The sequence below is a fragment of the Lissotriton vulgaris genome, chromosome 4_1 (assembly GCF_964263255.1).
Source record: "Lissotriton vulgaris chromosome 4_1, aLisVul1.2, whole genome shotgun sequence".
NCBI lineage: Eukaryota > Metazoa > Chordata > Amphibia > Caudata > Salamandridae > Lissotriton > Lissotriton vulgaris.
The window spans coordinates 693,839,866-693,860,351 of record NC_141691.1 but is presented as its reverse complement, the minus strand read 5'-3'; the positions used below and the strand labels follow the sequence as shown (position 1 = coordinate 693,860,351).

The following is a 20,486-nucleotide window of genomic DNA, read 5'->3' as shown; positions in this document are numbered from 1 at the left end:
ATGAATGATATCATCAGTGATGTGATCAGTAATGTCAAATGAGATGTCATCAGTGATGTCATTTGAGATGTCATCAGTGATGTCATTTGAGATGTCATCAGTGATGTCATCAGTGATGTCATTTGAGATGTCATCAGTGATGTCATCAGTGATGTCACTGACCATGTCATGAATGATGTAATGTGTGACATCATCAGCAGTGGATTGCGGGTGCGCGATATATAGTTAGTGCAACTAACTATATATGGAATTTCAATGGTTTTATGCGAGTAAAATAAGGTTTTGTAAATGCTAATTCCTAACTATATATGGTCTATAACCTATGGTTTTTTCAGTGAATATATATATATATATATATATATATATATATATATATATATATATATATATATATATATATATATATATATATATATATATATATATATATATATATATATATATATATATATATATATATATATATATATATATATATAATCTGCTGGAAGGAGTTGGGCCTTAAACTGCATGACTCCACCTGGCAATTTATGGGAACTATTGCTGGAGAAAGTTTTCTGATCAGTCCTAAGAGCTGTTCTTGAGGTGAGGAATCGGCTTGACTATTAGATATCTATCTGAAATATCACTACTGATTTAAGTACCATTTTAACTCTGGTCACCTCCCAAACTCCATGGCTTCCCTCTGTCTATATGATCCTTGTACAATGCTTTCGTCAACATCAGTTTTTTTTACTGAAAGTCTCACCATCTCAATACAGCCACACTTCTGGTCATCCTACATACATGCTATATACATGCTTATAAATGTTGAAATTCTCAATGTTTCAAGCTAACATCAACCACTTAGAATAAAAAAAAGTCTAAAACCTTGATGTTCTCAAAATATCCCCTGTTGGATGGGCAGCAGACACTACTTCACTGCTAGGACTCTCTTAGGGGGTATATGTGTGCTCTACAAGTTCACAAATATATCTAAAGTCTGAAGACGAGAATTGGAGAGATACACTCATTGGAGATCATGCAGTAAAATTCAAATGTGAAATATTGTATTTCAAGATAATGTCAAAATATATAAAGCTAGCTTTCCATTGTCTGGAAAGAACTTCAGAAAGACCAAAATGAAATGGAGGATATCAAGCCGAGCGACACATATGAGGTGCGAGTGCACAGATATAAAGTTGCAGTGGAACTTCTACTGACAATTAAACACAGCACAGGTGCCAAATGAATAATAGAAGTTCCCCTTGCTATTCATTGGGGAATGTGGATATGTAGGCTGTTATTCTGTATGATTACATAAGTAATTCTCTCCCTCACTACTTCACATAGGTTAAACTGTGCAATAGCAAACCGGATGTAGCAGACTAGTCTTACAAATGCCTAATGATGGAAAATCAAGTAGAACACTTTGAACCGTTAATACTCTTAAATCAATATAAATGCTCCATTCACCTCTATTACCATATTTTGATGCACAAATTAAGAAAGTAAGCAGTCTACAAAAATTCCCATTTGTTCATTACAACAAGAAGTTATTAAGTAATTTTCAACGGTCTTCAATAATGTACAGTACAGATAGGATACCGTTGTTGATGAGGACAAGTTTACAATGGTGTTCAAATTTCTTTATTGTGAATTTACTTAACTATTATGATATCATAAAGGGATAAATTATGATGAAATGGCTCAGCTTAATTATATCATTTACGTTTGTATATTGTAATTGTGTATGCCCTGTACATAAATGCAAAGGTGTATGGTGAAAACATGCTGATTGAAGTGTCATTGATGTCCAATTCTTTTTTAAACTGTTAGATTCAAGCTATCATTCATAATTATTTTATTTTGTTGCCAAATAGATCTGAACGAGACATACTGGATGCATGTAAGGAAGGAACGCTCATCGGATACTGTCCACAACAAGATGCCTTAGATGAGCTTCTGACTGGATGGGAACATCTCTATTACTATTGTAGGCTTCGCGGAATCCCCAAGCAATATATCCACAAGGTATGCATTTTTTTCAGAGCTGATCAAAAGGGTCTAATGTTTTGTGTTTCTCAAAAAAGTACTGAGATGATTTACACAAAACCAAACAAAAAAATGTGCCTAAGTAAATTTCTACCAAATTTGGTGTAATTCGTTTAAGCCATTTTTCTGTATCAGTGAGCAGAAAATTTACTGAGAATTAAATGTGGAAACCTTTTGGAAATTCTCCTTGTTCTTGCACCTCACGTGACAGATCTGTTCAAAAGCTCAACCTAGCCAAAGTTATTAAGAAAACAAAAACATTTCTTTGTTATGGAAACTCTGACTCAACCATAACTAAGCTGGTGCTATTGCCACCAATGTTATAGATATACACATATGCATTTATTTCACATTGATCATGTTACAACCTGGGGACAAAATGGACTGCCATTTTCTGTTTGGTGGCAACAGTTACTGGAAATTTCATCCTGGGAAATATCAACAATATAGGGTGCTTTTTCACCAAAGTGGTATTTTCGGCTTCCTCATTCCGAGTTCAGTGGGTTGGAATAAGGGATACTCCTGTAATATCTAATGTCCCACAACCCTCCAATCCATCCTACATCACTTGGAATTATGTGGCTTTTTCCAACAAATAATTCAACAGGTATTACCTGATGAAATTTGTGCTGGAAAAATTGAAACATTTTGCACACTACTTATAATATCAAATTGGGGTTAATGTGTCACTCACAAAAACTGTGTAGAAATCTCTAATTGAAGTCTTGACTATGGATGTCTTTTATGTTTACAACTTCACCCTGGACTTCGCAAGGCACTTCTAACTGCAAAGACGAAACAGGCTAGAGCAATGACATCCTGAAATGGAGCAACCTAACACAACTTGTCTGGGAACCACAACTTAAACTGATGTACAGTAACACAGTTATTCTAAAACTACAAGATTTCTGGGTTTATCCAGTGATACCAGTATCCCGCTTCATATTCTGGCAAACACAAGTTGTTTTTCCTGCAATGGAGAACAACTGCACAGACCCAGAAATACCTGGTCATTTTATGTGCATTATTTCCCCATTTCAGAATCAACAGAGTGGACATTTTCCTCCTGCTTGGAAGAGGTAGTAATTGTCAGTGGGCTGGCTTGTGGTAAGTGGGTGGATGTGGTCGGGGTGCCTGGTTATCAGGAAAGGATTCAGCCTGACCGAGGGGAGCAGGTTTTCTGAGTTGTCTGAGTTTGCACCAGTGACATTCCCGGCCCCTGGAGAGATTTTGAATTTCAGGTGGCAACATTTCACAGATGTAATGCTTTGGAGCATAGCCATTACAATTAGACAATGGTATATTATTAATGGTTACTTTTGCTGCCACCCATGTGTCAGAAATTTGAGAGAATACTGTAATATCTAGGGCTTTATTGCTTAAAATTATTAAACCATTCTTTTTCTCCGAACCTGGAGAAAAGAAAACATCTCACATACAAATTCCTTTAAGTTTCTTAGCGTTTAACTTCATTACCTGAGTTTCTTGGAGTAGTGCAACATCAGGTTTTAGTTAGGATAAGTCAGACAAAACCTTTTGTCCCTTGATAGGGGGACCTGAAACCATTTAATGAAATTACTCTGAGTGCCATTAGAAAGCACATTTTAAACTTATATAATCTGCTCATAAGGAAGAATAAAACTAATAAAGTGAGTATAATTGCCCTATGAAAAGAGCTACCAATTATAAGGAAGATAAAGGTGAATAGAACGTAAATGCCATGCATAAATAGATATGTGAATCAGCCCGAAAATGAGATGAAATGAAAAATATTTCTAAAGCATTTTGGGCCCGATGTAGGTAGCCCTTTACCGATCGGAATCGGCCGAAAATACCGATTTTCATCTGTGCATGTACACTTGTGCCATGTGACAGACAGACGTGCCCTTAGGGCATGTCTGTGTGCCACATTGCACACATGCCCGTTTTGGGGGTGCTAGAGGGTGTCAAAGTGACACCCCCTGCACCCTTGCCAAATTCGGTATTTACAGATTCGGTAAATACCGATTCGGTATTTGACTTTAATCCTATGGGCTTCAAAGGCCCATAGGATTCAATAGCAAATACCGATTCGGTATTTACCGAATCGGTAATTACCGAATTTGTAAGGAATCGGTAACAATTCCAGATGTTGGGACCTACATCCCATTTACCGATTTTGAAATACCGAATCGGTAAAATTCAGTATTTCAAAATTGGTAAATGGGATTTACCTACATCAGGCCCATAGTTACCCCAATGGGGTTTTCCAGCCATAGCAAATAGAGGACCAACGAGAGCCAGGCTAGGCTTCAAAAAGCCATGTCTTCACTATCTTTCGAAACAGAGGCCGAAGTTGCATAGTCTCTTCTTCTGAGGCAAGGAATTCCACAATTTCTATCCCAAGAAAGCAAAGGAACGATCTATTTTTCTTACCAACCTAATTTTGCGTCCGATGGCCAGATTGACTGTGCTTGAATGTAATTCCCGTTTGGAGGTGTAGAGACGGATAAAAGAGAATATACATAAAGGGCCAACCTGATACATGGTGTTGCATACGGTAAACAGACAAAATAAAATATCGACTCCAAAATATTGAATGGACAAAATATTGACTTCAAAATATAGAATGGACAACATATCGACTAGACACAATATAGTCATCAAAAATATAGTTTTAAAGGTAAGTAATGTAATATCAAATTTTATAAATATAGAGAGTCAAAACATCCAAGTGTATAATATAGGTTATTGAAATTATCTATTTTTTAATAATATCGAATTTTTTATAGTGTTTTGTATGTTAGTTTATGTGTGAAAAGTGTATATTTATGTTATAATTTATTTTAAGTAATGAATTTTATGTTAATTCTGTAGCGGGTTGTGGGTTTATAGGGGAATAGGGTGGGAAGTAATTTAATTATAATTAATTAAATAATGTAAATTATTTTCTGTATTTTTTAATTAATTGTTAATTAATGTTTAATTGCTAAATAATTAATTGTTAATTTGTAATTAATTTGTATTAATATGTAATTAATTGTAATCATTAATTTTAATTTGTATTTTTAATTGATTAATTATTATAATATATTAAAATGGTAATTACTTTTAATTAATTTGTTATAGATATTAATATGTATATATTTTAAATAATATATGAAGTATTTACTTTCCCTACTAATGCACTCACTGGAGTCGGAATAGTAATTTTTACCCCTACTCTATCCAACGCTTTCCCTACTGTTGCACTCACGGAGTGGGAATAGTAATTATTACCTCTACGCTATCCAACGCTTTCCCTACTGTTGCACTCTCTGGAGTAGGAATAGTAATTTTTACCCCTACGCTATCCAACGTTTTCCCTACTCTTGAACTCATTGGAGTGGGAATAGTAATTATTACCCCTACGCTATGATATGGTAAAAATATTGTGTTCATTTAATTAATATCATGTGTATAAATATATTTATGTTTTAAAAAATAAATTAGTTTTTTTTTACTTAAATTAATTATTTTATAATTATACGGTTATTTAAGAATTTTCCAGTATTTTTTAGTTAATTATTTTTAATATTTCATTTATTTTAAATTACTTTTATTACATTTACAAAAATTCGATATTTTGACTAACTATATTATTTTTAAACAATATTTTTGATTCGATATTTTTGTACTTACCTGTTTGTAGATAGGATTTCAATATTTTGGTAGTCGATATTTTAAACTCGATATTTTTAATGCCTATATTTTTGTAGTCGATATTATGTCAGTGATCCGTTGCATACATTGCATAGGGACTTGTTTTTGGTACGATGGAGCACAGGAAGCCAGTGTAACTGACATAGATGTTGGGAGACTGGGGTATTAAGTGGAGTATGGCATAGAAGGTGAGCCCCAGCATTCTGAACTGTTTGCAACTGCTTTCGCCAAGACTGTGTAGCACATAAGTATTACACATTGCCACAGTCCAGCCTCGAATTTATCTGAACCTGCAAAATTGTTTATTGCATCTTCATGGGTAGGTACCATAGAATCTTTCTTAGGCATCTCAGCAGTCCCAAGCAGCACACTTCTGCCTTAATAATGTGCCTCTCCACGGTCAGTCTGAAATCCAACCATAACCTAGATCTTTATTCAACTGACTGTGTATAGTACATGTGCCTAATTCAGCTGGCCAACAATGCAGGTTTAAAACTAGCAGGAACACAAAAGACAAATAGATTAAATAAATACCAAAATAACAATAAAAATATAACGACATAAACAACATACTTGAGGGTGGTGAGATCACATGCGGAAGGAGTTTTGACTTGCTAATTGTGTAGAAAAAAATAACTGATAAGTCACGAGTTAGAAGAACTTGATATGTCCATTTCTTCCTCTCTGCAGCCATTCAAGAATTTCTGTATTAGAGTTGGATCTTCATATATTGTAGTCTTATTTTTATAAGTGACCTTAACGAAACAAGGATGAAAAGGTCCAAATCAAATGTCAAGACATCGAAAAGCAGAGCACAATAGTTTTTTTCCTTCTGTCAGCTGTAGATTTTGCAATCTTGTGGGAAAAGATTTCTTGGCCAAATAATCCAGTCTTTACTGTTTGCTGCTTTGAAAACCTTAAGCCGGTCAGTGTATTCCAGAATGAAAAGACGAAAGACATGGATTGCGATCAAGCCTATGAGCCCACTAGATGTTTTAGGAAATAAACTCTGGCATCTCTAGAACTTTGTGTATGATGGGCTGAAGAAAGAAAAAGTTGGTGCAAATGTTGCAAAACTTTTTAACAATACTAATGTATTCTTTGTACATGAGACCAGCGCCACCGCAACACTGCTCGACAACCTCGCCAGCCTCGGACTCAAGCAACTAGTGAACTCCCCCACTCACCTCGCTGTCCACACCCTCAACGCCATCTTCTCAGCCAGCAACCACAGCCCTCAAAACCGCCACCCGTGAATACCATCAGCAGATCCGGAACACCAAGAGGACATCGCTCATGGAACGACTAGACAACAACACCCACAACAGCAAGGAACTCTTCAGCATTGCCAAAGAGTTCTCAAACCCTGACGCCAGCAACAACGACATCACCCCTATGCAAGACCTCTGCAACACCCTCGCCACGTTCTTCCACCGCAAGATTGCAGACATACATGACAGCTTTGGACCCCAACCCCCACCTCTGGATGCCAGCCCAACGACCCCCTCCACTACCATCAACTCCTGGACCCCTATCAGCAGTGAAGACACCATCCACGTCATGAACACCATTCACTCCGGCTCCCCCTCCGACCCTTGCCCCCATCACATCTTCAACAATGCCGACGCCATCATTGCACCCCACCTCCGGAACATCATAAACAGCTCCTTCACGTCAGCTACCTTCCCGGAGAGCTGGAAGCACGCTGACATCAACGCCCTCCTGAAAAAACCCACCGCAGACCCCAGGGACCTCAAGAACTTCCGACCGATCTCACTTATTCCCTTTCCGCCCAAAGTCATCGAGAAGACAGTCAACAAACAGCTGACCACCTTCCTCGAGGACAACAACTCGCTCGACCCTTCCCAGTTCGGATTTCGAGCAAATCACTGCACCGAGACCGACCTCCTCACAACCACAGACGACATCAGAACCTTGATGGACAACGGAGAAACAGCCACCCTCATCCTCCTGGATCTCTCAGCAGACTTTGACACCGTATGGCACCGCACCCTAGTACACCGCCTCAACAACACGGGTATCCAGGGGAAGGCCCTGGAATGGATCCCCTCATTTCTCACCGGCAGAACCCAGAAAGTCTGCCTCCCCCTTTCCGCTCCCCGGCAACCAAAATCATCTGTGGCGTATCCCCCAATGATCCTCACTCAGCCCTACACTCTTCAATATCTACATGAGCCCCCTCGCCACCATCGCACGAAAACACAACATCAACATCATCTCCTAGGCCGACAACACCCAGCTGATACTCTCCCTCACCAAGGACCCAGCCACTGCCAAATCAAACTTCCAGTAAGGAATGAAAGAAGTAGCAGACTGGATAAAGCACAGCCGGCTCAAACTCAACTCGGACAAGACGGAAGTCCTCATCCTCGAACAATCCCCCTCTGCATGGGAAAACTCCTGGTGGCCCTCGGCGCTGGGCACCGCACCGACACTCATGGACCACGCACGCAACCTGGGCTTCATCCTGGACTCCTCGCTCACAATGACCAAACAAGTCAACGCCGTCTCATCCTCATGCTTCAACACCCTGCGCATGCTCTGGAAGATCTTCCGATGGATCCCCGCCGACACCAGAAGAACAGTCACCCAGGCCCTCGTCACCAGCCGACTGGACTACGGGAACGCCCTCTATGCGGGAACAACGGCCAAACTCCAGAACCGTCTCCAGCGCATACAAAATGCTTCCACACGACTCATCCTCAACATTTCTCCCCGCAGTCACATCTCAACCTACCTGAGAAACCTCCACCTGCTCCCTGTCAGCAAAAGAATACCGTTCAGACTGCTCACCCACGCACACAAAGCATTCTACAACATTGGCCTGGAATACCTCAACAGCCGACTTACGTTCTACACCCCCACCCGCCAGCTCCGCTTCACCAACCTTGCCCTCGCCATCATCCCACGGATCCGCAGAGCCACCACCGGAGGAAGATCATTCTCCTACCTGGCAGCAAAGACCTGGAACTCCCTCCCCACTCACCTACGACTGACCCATGACCACCTCAGCTTCAGGAAGCACCTCAAGACCTGGCTCTTCGAGCAGTAGCAGCACCCCGCCCCCCTGCGCCTTGAGACCATAACGGGTGAGTAGCGCGCTCTATAAATATCTTGATTGATTGATTGATTGATTCTTAAATAACGAAGCCTAAGGAATTGCTATTTAAGACACAGGACTCATGGTACATAACATTTTGTAATATCTAAGTAGCAAATCAGTATTATTCTCTATTTAGGAATGAAAAAATATACTTGTTGTACTTGAGGCACACAATTTATTACTGTACGCATACCCTTAAGCTGCTGGGGATGAGCAGGAGAAGGGGATTCTTAAACTAACTCTCAGACCACAGCACTAGATGTGTCTTATAGTGCCTTTGCACTGCTGGGGGGTCAAGACTGCCAACTCCATAATCTCACTTGCCCTGGAGGCCGGAAGAGCTGATACTTAAATGTGCACCGAGACTGCAGCTTGGTACGGCCTGTGCCCCTTCTCTTTCATCCTTTGTTCTAAATCTTCTTTTATATTGGTCATGGGCAAACACAAAACCTTAGCCACTTCATGTGCATCAACCATTGGCATCAAGGGAACCACAACTGACACCTTTTTAGCAAGGGCAGTTGGGGTGAATTCTAAAGAAATTGAGCTGGCAGAAAGGAGGTTCTCTGTTGATTGCAACACCTCACCTGCCACACTATGTACACAGCAGGCATTGGACAGAGCTGCCATTCGATCATTGCATATGGCTCCTCAGTATTTCCCACAACTAAACCAGCGGCCAATGGCAAAAGAAAGGCAGCTCGTCCTCTAAAATCCCAGGATAGGGTAGTAAATACTTCCGCAGAGCAATTCAGCCTTCCCATTTCAAAGGAATTGCAGAAAAACACATTTTGTTCTCAGTCTGTTCCACAAGTGCTTTTGCTCCCATTATCTGCTAGACTGGGGAAAATTAAGCTAAGACTGGCGAGGTCAGGACACTCAGATGATGTTACAGCAAATGTGCATAATGTGGGAGTGAGGATACATGACTCTAATGCTGTTAATTCAGGCTCTCATCTGATTATACATAGTGACTTGGTGATTTAGGGCAGTGGTCGAATTGCATTAAAATAAAGTAAAGGGATCTTTGATATTGTGTGTAATGGGGCAGGGTCAGTGCATGAGGGGGCAAGGTCAAAAGTGTGCTTAAAAAATTGCAAGCAGCTTGCATGTTACTGCTCGGTTCTGAGGCAATACTCCATCCATGGGAGTTAACTTGTAAGAAAAGGTGGAGAATGCACAAGCTGTTAGCCATTTGCAGGCTATGATTTTGGAACGGCCCAGACATAAGCCAATCCAAAGCGGTGGGATGGGTCAGACCCCACAGAGTACGTACAACGGATGAACTTACAGCTGCGCGTCTAGGCTCAACCTAAAAACAGCTTTTTTGCCAATGTAAAGTTTATGAGAATGGGACTTCAGCATTCCTACAATGCTCTGGTTCACAGCCGCAAATGTGTGTAACGTCATGAGCATTGGTTTTAAGAACTGGGGGAGGGGAAGAAAACTTCAAGGGGGGGGATTCCTACCTCACAACTTTTTTAAATGGGGGGATAATATCACCCCTCCCCTCTACCCTCCAATATCTTAAAGTGAAAACTGAAGATTAAACAGGGGCAGTCACAACAGGTTTCTCTGAAGTCCTGCTACACATCACATACCTCCTTGAATCAGTGTGATTGGTGGAGCAAACTCTGCTGTGAGGAACGGGGAGGCAGTCGGTGTTCTTGTTGTTTTATTGATTATTTAGTTGTGGCCACTGGCATGTTGAACCTCTCCTAAAATCCCCCTGTGAAGCCAGCAGTGTAACGCAAGGCGGGCGAGGCAGTTTTATATTAACTGACTGAGAAAACGACACCATTTTCTGAAATGCTTAAGCCCCAATGACAGCAGTTAAATAATCAGCAATAACAGCGAGGTCTCTGAGCCCCCGCAGAGTCTGTTCTTCCAGTAGGCACTTGGAGAAGGGTGGCATGGTTTCAGACAGGCATGTTGTTCTCTTTGATTTCCAGCTTCTCTTTAAACATTAAAAACAAATGCACAGCTTCACATCTCATAAGTATGCACATGCATATATGTGTATAGTGCAAGTCTGATTTAAGGAGTGATAAATGTATTTATTGGACTTTGTATACCATCACTAATTAAATACATTAATAGCACTGATCTTTTGTGTTACAAAAGAAGAGAGAAATGTGGGAATACAATCTCTGCCTGAAATGCACAATGTGCAACCAAGAATCCTGGGCTCAAATCCCAGCTTCTCCAATTGACCAAACGGTGTGATCCGTGGCCATTGCTTTACTTCACTATGTATCATTTTCTTTAGAAAAACAGTCTGAGAGCACCTCGAAGTAATTCAGTACAAGTTCTCATTATTACAGAGTTAATATAAAATATTTTTGCTTCGCATTTCATGACAATATAAGCTATTTAAAACTGAAAGCATGACAATGTGACACATTTTGGATAACTAATGGCAATGACATCAGCCTTGGGTGTATTCTCATATTTTAAAAAAATACAACAGTAAGAAATGTATAAAACGCATGACTTACTTTGGTTACATAGTATGACAGCTCGGCTCGTGCTTTAGTTATTAGAGCCAAGCTAGCAGGCGCGGTTCCTCCATTGGGACGTGGGGGCGTAGCCCCCCCTGCCGCCCGCAGCTCCCTCAGCGCTTTTTAGTTAAGACTGACAATCATGTCAATGAATCAACATGACGTCAGACCGCCCTGCCCCTTCAGAGTCTGACGGGGTGGGCGGTCTGGCGTCATGTTGATTCATTGACATGATTGTACAGGCACCAGGCAGCCAGCAACACAGGTGTGCATGAGTGGGGACGGAGGGTGAATTTTTACCCGTGCCCACTCATGCGCACTTGTGTTTTTGCTTCGTTGCGCATGCCCATTAGGAGCCCTAATGGGCGTGCTGCGGGCGAGAAGGTACCTGTGCCCCTGGTGCCAGGATTGGCCGAGAGGGGCTGTGAGTCGCAGGCTTAGCCCCTCTCGGACAATCCTGGCGCCAGGGGCGCTGTGAGCCTGTGACGTGAGGGGAGCAGAGCCCAGAGGTGGTGCGGACGGGACAGGCAGCAAGGTAAGAGTGTGTGTTTTTCTTTTATTTTAAAGTGTTTGGTGCGAGCATGCGTGTATGTATGAATGTTTGGTGGAGAGTGTTGCGAATGGATGTGTTTGTGTGTATGCGTGTCAATTGGACACTGGTTAATTACATTAAGATTGGGCACGCTGCATTTAAAACTTGCCTTTCCATCTCCAGGGTGAAGGAAAGGGGGTCTCTCGCCATGTGGATGCAAGGGGCTTTCTATACAGGACAGTTGCCACAATATTATATTTTGCACTTTATACACGGGCAAAAACGCTCCTTTTTTGGTATTGATCTTATGCAAGTCAAATTTTAGAAACCATAAAGTGGGGTTCATACTCTTGCAATCTTTGGGCTCGAGGGATCAGTATTTTTCATTATTACATTTTAAAAAATGTGCCTTCTACAACTGGAAATGCTACAGTACCTTTGGTATCATTTCAATGGATGTATTTTAGTATACCCGAGTTGTTTTAATCGTTTCTACGAGTTTTGCTTTTAGGCAACAGAAACAATGCCACCATCACCTGGCTGGACTGGACTAGGCGGGAAAACAAGCATAAGGCCACAGAAAACTGGGGTGAAAACTTTATACACATTTGTTGAACCTGCTCACTATCATTACAGTTCCCTTTGTCCAGACACAATCAACATACATTATAATGCTATTATTCATGACTGCAGGGACGCCTGCATAGTCAGTATGTTTCCGTAAAGGGCTACTGACTGATCAATGGGTGCAGGCAAGATGACTGCTCATGCTCGCTCGCTACGGTGCAGTATGCAAATCAGTTTACGCCCCACCACTTTAAAATGTCACCAGCCGCCTGCAAGCCAAAGCCCTGGCACGGTTATTTCCAAGGTAGTCTTAGAGAGAGAGAAGGGGCAGAAGCATATCCCACTGATGACTTAAATCTAATCCAAAGAAACGTGGTCAGCCAGAGCCCTACAAAGTAAGGGAAGATGAGAGCAGGTACAGCCAAGGGGAAAACAGCATGTGGGGCAGTCTGCCACAACTCCCGTCATGCCTAGTGGGTTAGCACAAAGTAGTAGCAGATAGGTAAAGTAACTGCTCTGAATTATTGAGTTATAGATGGTTTAGAGTCAGGGTAGTTTGTATGAATCCAGATCATGGAGAAAAAAATGTTCAGTTCCCGTTTCTGCACATTCACCACCACTTCCAACGGGAATCAAATGACGTCAGCAGCAGTGCCATATCCCAGGATACTGCTACAGGCACAACGAACATTGAGCTTTTGGGACTCTGAATGGAGTATGAAGCTGCAGACATAAAAGAAGGACCATGCCGTGCTCGTGCCGGTTCATATTAAAACCAGCATGTCATGAAACTCAAGGCAAATAGCGGGAAGTCCGGAGCTCCAGCAGGTGCCGGCTGCGGACCCACGGATGTTAACATTGAGGCTGCACTGGGCCCCCGTTGCTCCGGCCGGGCAGGTCTGGCCCCACAGAATGAGAAGAGGGGCTCACTTTTACTCATTGCTGTTTTCGCCTTGGTGATCTGTGCGTGCCGGGAGCTGGAGGAGGTGAGTGGTCCGGGTGCAGCAGTGGAGGCAGAGAGAGAGGTGGGCGACTGACTAAGGTACTGAGTTAGCAGAGCGGGGCTGTGCAGGAGGATTGGGAAGGGGCGGTGCCTGTGATGCAAGGCATCGTGCGCATATCAAATGTAAATGACTGCGCACTACTTTAAAAACAAGCATTTGCAATGCAATGGAACTCACATTTACGCAAGTCAAATTGCATTTGAACCGGCAGTACGGGTGGGCAAAAAATCACGAACAAGAGTGTGTGGTGGGAGGGGGGTGGTGAGCCGAGAAGTAACAGACTACGGGAGGGGAGGGGGGCATCCACGGGAACAAAATAGTTTTGAAAGTAATGGGGCCATTTGTCATGGAAGTATACAAATGACGACATGGACGGGCCGTCAGAATTTAGGATATAAGCCAATCATACAGACAGGTGGAGAGTGGGCGGAGCTTCCACACAACTTCCAAGCTATAGTGAATACTGCATGGTTCACAAAGCTAGCACCACATGCGCTGCATTGCTAGGCGAGACCTAAAAAAGGACTTTGCTGATGCTTCAGGCTGGAGGGGGTAATACGTTCCCAGTTATGCTTCCCTATGGGGCAATATGATTCCTCTAGCACCTGTATTTCTAAATGTGATGGTCATTCAGTCAAAACATTACTGCACTTTGATTACTTCTGTAGGTTTAATAGTATTTATTTAAAGAGTTTTTTTAATACCTTTGTGGAAGAGGCGTAATTATACTCAATGTAAACCTGCCTTGTGTTTTTTGCAGATGCTTAATGTGGATGCAGCCTGCTTTGTTGTTGGGTCCATTGTAAAATCTTGTTAGTAAATGTAGTAGGTTGCATTAGCGAGCATGCAAGATGTGACGTTTAATTGGCTGATCTTGTACTAAGTACACCATCCAATGGTCTGCTTTTGTTTTCTGCAGTCAAGTCATTTTTTTTCACTACCCTTGTATGAATCTATAACAAGTTCATGCTTGAATGGAAATGTTATCACTTTAAAGTAATTTTAATGTCAAGACATAAAACAACATCCTATTAAAATATGCATCTATTTCCCTTTTTAATGCTACACAAAACAATTAGTTTTTCATTATAATGGTGTGCAGAATTGCAAACAGAAGGAGCTATATTTTTTCCGTTCTGAGAAATATATTAATGGATAATTGGTATATTATGCTTTCAAATGTAATTACCTGCCATCAGTGGAAAGTGACAATTAAAATTCATTTTCCCAGTTAGCTCTTTCCTCATTCTGTATGTAACAGATGATTAAAATGACATTTTAACAGATAGTTATTCATTTTATATGTAACCTTATCCTACTACAGTATTTATTCTCTTGGAAGGTCCGCCCTCGATGAAAGTAATCATTATTAGGAAGAAATGAACAGATAGAAATATCCAATTTGCATGATTACTATATGGCACCGAATTTCCGTCAGAGATGTAGTTTTGTTTTTTGGGCAACTAGCACAGATTGGTTTGTTTCTATTTGGTTTAATGAATATTCAATGTATGCTAATTTATTTATCAATGATATCACCATGGATGCTGCCATATGTCCATCTCCATAGTTTTATCCATCAAAATGGTCAAACAAATGCTAATTTTAATCAAATATATAGCTACTGCAATGTACTAATATGAGGCTATACGTACAACACTTGCATTGCAGAGGGTGCAGTGTTTGCAACATGCTTGTGAACATTTGATTGACAGAAGTGCCAAATGATTTATTAGTTTGGTGAAGGACATTACTGCCCAATTCACAAAGAAAGTTGATAATGTCCTCCTGTCTGGTTATTCCTATTTTAAAAGCAAAATAAAACTTCCTTGAAGTCACAAAGATGCACTTCTGGGAAGCTGAATCTGTTGCAGATTCCTAGGAGTACTCATAAGCTACACACTTGGAAATTTAATAGGATTATATTTCCAAACTAATAATTATAGTGTAGTCACTTTATTTCTTTTCTTTCTTCACAGCCAATGCATTTTTCTCCTGGGGAAGCCATATCCTTAGACCCGCCCCATCCCCACCCTGCTAATATAGCTATTCAACCGTTTTCTGAATGGAAAATCACTCTCACTGAATTGATGAATACCCACAGATTTACTAGTCTGTGGAAATTGACCAAAGTGTCTGGGTAACTGTAGTAATCCACACAGGAAACTTCTTATAAATTCTTGAAGTATCTTTAATGAAGTATAAGTTAAATGCAGCAACCTTCAGCAAACCCATCAAGTACTGGTTTACATTAGAACATTCAGGGCCAGATGTAGGTAAATCACATTTACCGATTTTGAAATACTGAATTTTACCGAATCGGTATTTCAAAATCGGTAAATGGGATGTAGGTACCAACATCTGGATTTGTTACCGATTCCTTAAAAATTCGGTATTTACCGATTCGGTAAATACCGAATCGGTATTTGCTATTGAATCCTATGGGCCTTGAAGCCCATAGGATTCAATTCAAATACCGATTCGGTATTTACCGAATCGGTAAATACCGAATTTGTCAAGGGTGCAGGGGGTGTCACTTTGACACCCTCTAGCACCCCCAAAACGGGCATGTGTGCAATGTGGCACACAGACATGCCCTAAGGGCACGTCTGTCTGTCACATGGCACATGTGTACAAGCACAGATGTGCATGTACACAGGAATCGGTATTTTACCATGGATTTGTATTCCATGGTAAAATATCGATTCTGAAAGCCATGTGCCAATGGAAAACTGGCTACCCACATATCAATCTAGCATTTTCGGTAATTTGACCGAATCGGTAAATATTACCGATTCGGTAAAATTACCGATTATGTGCACCTACATCTCCATAGCCCTTTACCGATCGGAAACGGCCGAAAATCGGTATTTTCGGCCGATTCCGATCGGTAAAGGGCTACCTACATCTGGCCCTCAGTGTGGTGCAATTCCACTGCATCATATAATTCTAAACATTACCACATATATTGCCCCCTATGGAATCTAAAAGGAAAAAATAAGAAAACATTAGGAAATATACAATCTGTATACATAAAATAAATAACATAAAACATATTACAAGAAAACATTTTTTTTCCTCACAAATTGCCATGCATATAAAAACATATTATTACAGATGAGATACTTTACACAAACTACCAAAACTCAATTTCCTGCCATCGTCCAGTTCAGCCACAGAACCCTTAACAGAAACAACTTTATTCGGTTGAGAAAACTTACTTTCTCCCTTCCTTACAAAACCAAATTTTCTCACAACAACCCAATCACCTTCCATAAATCCTAAATCCTTAACACACCTCCTACTATCAAAATCCATCTTATTGCGCCACTGACTATCAGCAACTCTTGACCTCATCCTTTCCCTATCAACCCAAACCTGATTTTTTTCCTTCAACCACATCGGAGACTCCTTCGTACCCGGTTCTCTTCCTTTCAGGGCCACAAAAGGAGAAACTCCAGTTACCGAATGAGGTGTTATCCTGTGACCCCACATCATTCTTCTCAATTCATCTTTCCATGATAAACCATTAGCTAAAGAAAGCTGAATACAATCCATTACCATTCTGTTTACCCTTTCCACAAGTCCATTGGCTTGCGGTCGGAACAAGGCCACTCTCTCATGACTAATCCCAAGACTAACTAGGAAACTAGACATATCTGAAGAAACTAACTGAACGCCATTATCAGTTACAAGAGTTTTCGGCACCCCTTCTTCCACGAAAACTTCCTTTAAAAATGTTATCACATTCGCAATGCAGACTTGCCCCATTGATTTGCAAGTAAACCATTTGCTATGGTAATCCACCAACACAAGTAAAAACCGATTATTGCTTCCTAACTTGTCAATCGGACCCAAAACATCCAAACCTAGTTTCTCCCAGGGTTTCATAGGTAGATCCACACATCTCAATGGGGGATCTCTTGTAACCTTTACCTTATCACTGTTTCTGCAAGCATGACAATCTCGCACTAGATCTTCCACATTCTTGTCCATCTCTGGCCACCAATAAGATTCTCTTAGTCTACGCTTTGTCAAACTCCTACCTAAGTGTCCTTCATGTACAATTCTCAACAACTTTGATCTCAACGATACCGGTGGAACTATCCTATTTCTTCTAAGAATTGTGTCACCTTGCAAGCTAAGTTCATCTTTAACAATACCATATTGTCTATGTACTGTTCCTTCACTGGATTCCTCCCAAGAACCCTTAATTAATTCTTTCACCTTCTTGTATTCCTCATCTTTCTCCATAGGCTCTCTCCACTCTTCCTGACTAACAGCAAATTCACAATCAACACTAACAACAAAATCTTCCAAAATTTCCACACAAGAACCATCATCCACCGGCATTCTAGAAAGACAATCGGCAATTACATTTCTATTGCCTCGCACATACTCGACTACAAAATTATAGTCCAAAACAGATAGTAACCACCTTGATATACGAGGAGTCACACTTCCATCTAAACCCCGTCCTCCTTTAAAAAGATAAACTAAGGGTTTATGATCCGTTTTCACACCCAAAGGTAACCCCCACAGATAGTATTTAAAATGTGTTATTCCCCAACAACACGCCAATGCTTCCTTTTCTATAGTAGAATATGATTTTTCTTCACCCTGTAACCTGCGTGAAGCAAGCCCAATGATAGTCTCAGTAGCATCTGATACTTGTATCAACACTGCCCCTAAACCAACATTACTTGCATCAGTGACCAAAATAGACTTCTTCTTAAAGTCAAAATGTCCTAATGATGGGGCATTGGAAAGACTATCTTTCACTTTAACAAAAGCATCCTCACATTCAACATTCCATTCAAATATTACTCCTTTTTTTAAAAGAAGCCTCATAGGTTCAACCAAATCAGCAAATTTAGGTACAAACTTAGAACAATATTCAACAAGACCTGAAAATGACTTCAATTGTTCCTTATTAATGCGAGATGGAGCGTCCCTCACAGCTTTCACAATACTACTTTTTGGTCTTATTCCATCTGCTGATATCTGATGACCCAAATAGTTGACCTGATTCAATCTTATTTGACATTTCTCTTTTTTTATTGTCAAACCATACTCTGAAATTCTACGCAACACTTCATCCATCAGCTGATCATGTTCCTCAAATGAACTTCCCACAATCATAATGTCGTCTTGAAAACACAACACTCTGTCCAAACCTTTCAAAATATTCTGCATAATACGTCGGAACACAGCAGATGCTGAAGCCAACCCAAATGGCATTCTACGATACCGAAATGCACCGAAAGGTGTCACAAATGATGTTAATGGACGTAAGTTCACCTGATGGTAAGCTGAGGACATGTCAAGGACACTGAAAACTCAACCCCCACCCATCCTACCTAGCATTTCTCCAATATTGGGTAAGGGTTGTCTATCTACCCAGATAATTTGATTTAAATCTCTTAAATCAATACATAAGCGAATTTTGTTTCCTTCCTTGGGTGCGACAACAATCGGAGATAACCATTCCGATGATTCAATTGGTTCTATCACCTTAGCCTCCAACAATTTATCTAATTCCTTGCTAAGTGGCTCTCTCATCACATGTGGTATTGTCCTAACCTTATGTACAATTGGTTTAGCATTGTTTTTCAATATAATACGATGTGAAAATCCTTTCAACATACCCAACTTATCTGAAAAAACATCGGAATGCCTTTCCATTAACATTTTCCCCCATTCATTGTTCATCTCCCACATTTTCCACGTTTTGTTCAATAACCATTACAGGTTCAACAGCATTCGGATTGATTACAATGTTCAAATCCTTCTGATGATGCCATCCAAGTAAATTAGATCCTTCCTGGGTAATATATACTCTTCCGTAGACCCCATTATTTTTAAAAACAATATTCGTCCATTGCATTCCACGAATATTAATTCTTGATCCACCATATCCTACAGCTCTCACATCTGTTGGTAATAGATCTTTCAACTCTCCACACAATTTTTCTTGGAAAGTCTCTTTTGATACCAAAGTAAAAAGGCTACCGGAATCTGCCAAAAGACTTACAGTTCCTTTTCCTAGATTGATTTCACAATGAGGTTTTTCCAACTTTTCCGTACTTTCTCTCTTTAGATTTGTGCGAACCTTAGCAGAATCATGCTGTTCCACTGACTCTACAATTTGTAAAGAATTTTCCACCATTTCAATAGATAAAAATAATTCTTCATTGTGTTCTTCCACATTCTCTATTTCTTTAATACTAGCATTTCTAGTGTATCCCTTCGACCTACATGCCTTTGCCAGATGACCTTTTTTACCACATATTCAGCATGTTGCATTCCTTGTACCAAATGAAAAACTTGAACTTACATGTCCTGGACATCCACATCTATAACAAATTATGGGTCTCTTATCATTTGTTTTGGATACATATTCATTACTTTTATTTAGAGGTTTTTTAAACACTTCTTTTTTTACTTCCTTGACTTCCACAGCAGTCTCTTTAGTCGATACCACCATTGAATTTTCAGAAATCCCTTTACTCTTATCGATTTCTTTGACCCACATATCAGTATTTTCCATGCTTCTAGCAATTTGTATGGCTTGTTCCAAAGTAGGATCTTTTGATAATAATTTCTCTCTTATCCTTTTGTTATTCGTGCATCTCACAATTTGATCCTTTATCAAGGAATCACACAAACCTTGAAATTTGCATGTAACAGCAAGACCACGTAAAGCTGCAACATCATATCATATGGTGGAAGGTTGCACCACAATTGTCCTCTGCCAAGTCCTCGTCGCCAAAATATGTAGTAATCCACACAGGAAACTTCTTATAAATTCTTGAAGTATCTTTAATGAAGTATAAGTTAAATGCAGCAACCTTCAGCAAACCCATCAAGTACTGGTTTACATTAGAACATTCAGTGTGATGCAATTCCACTGCATCATGACTGCATCATATAATTCTAAACATTACCACAGTAACTAATTCCAGAATGCCATTAAGAACTGAGCTTCGGAGAAACCTCATCTGTGCTATACGTGTCCACACTGGTTCAATGACATACTCCAA

General features: G+C 40.3%; 1 protein-coding gene across 1 annotated transcript in view; it reads left to right on the top strand.

The window, feature by feature from the left end:
* ABCA13 (ATP binding cassette subfamily A member 13) overlaps positions 1 to 20,486 on the top strand; it is a 2,590,787-nt gene that overhangs the window by 2,345,551 nt on the left and 224,750 nt on the right. The window contains exon 45 of the mRNA XM_086964984.1: positions 1,863 to 2,013. Coding sequence (XP_086821110.1) covers positions 1,863 to 2,013 — 151 coding nt within the window. The remainder of the gene's footprint in view (positions 1 to 1,862; positions 2,014 to 20,486) is intronic.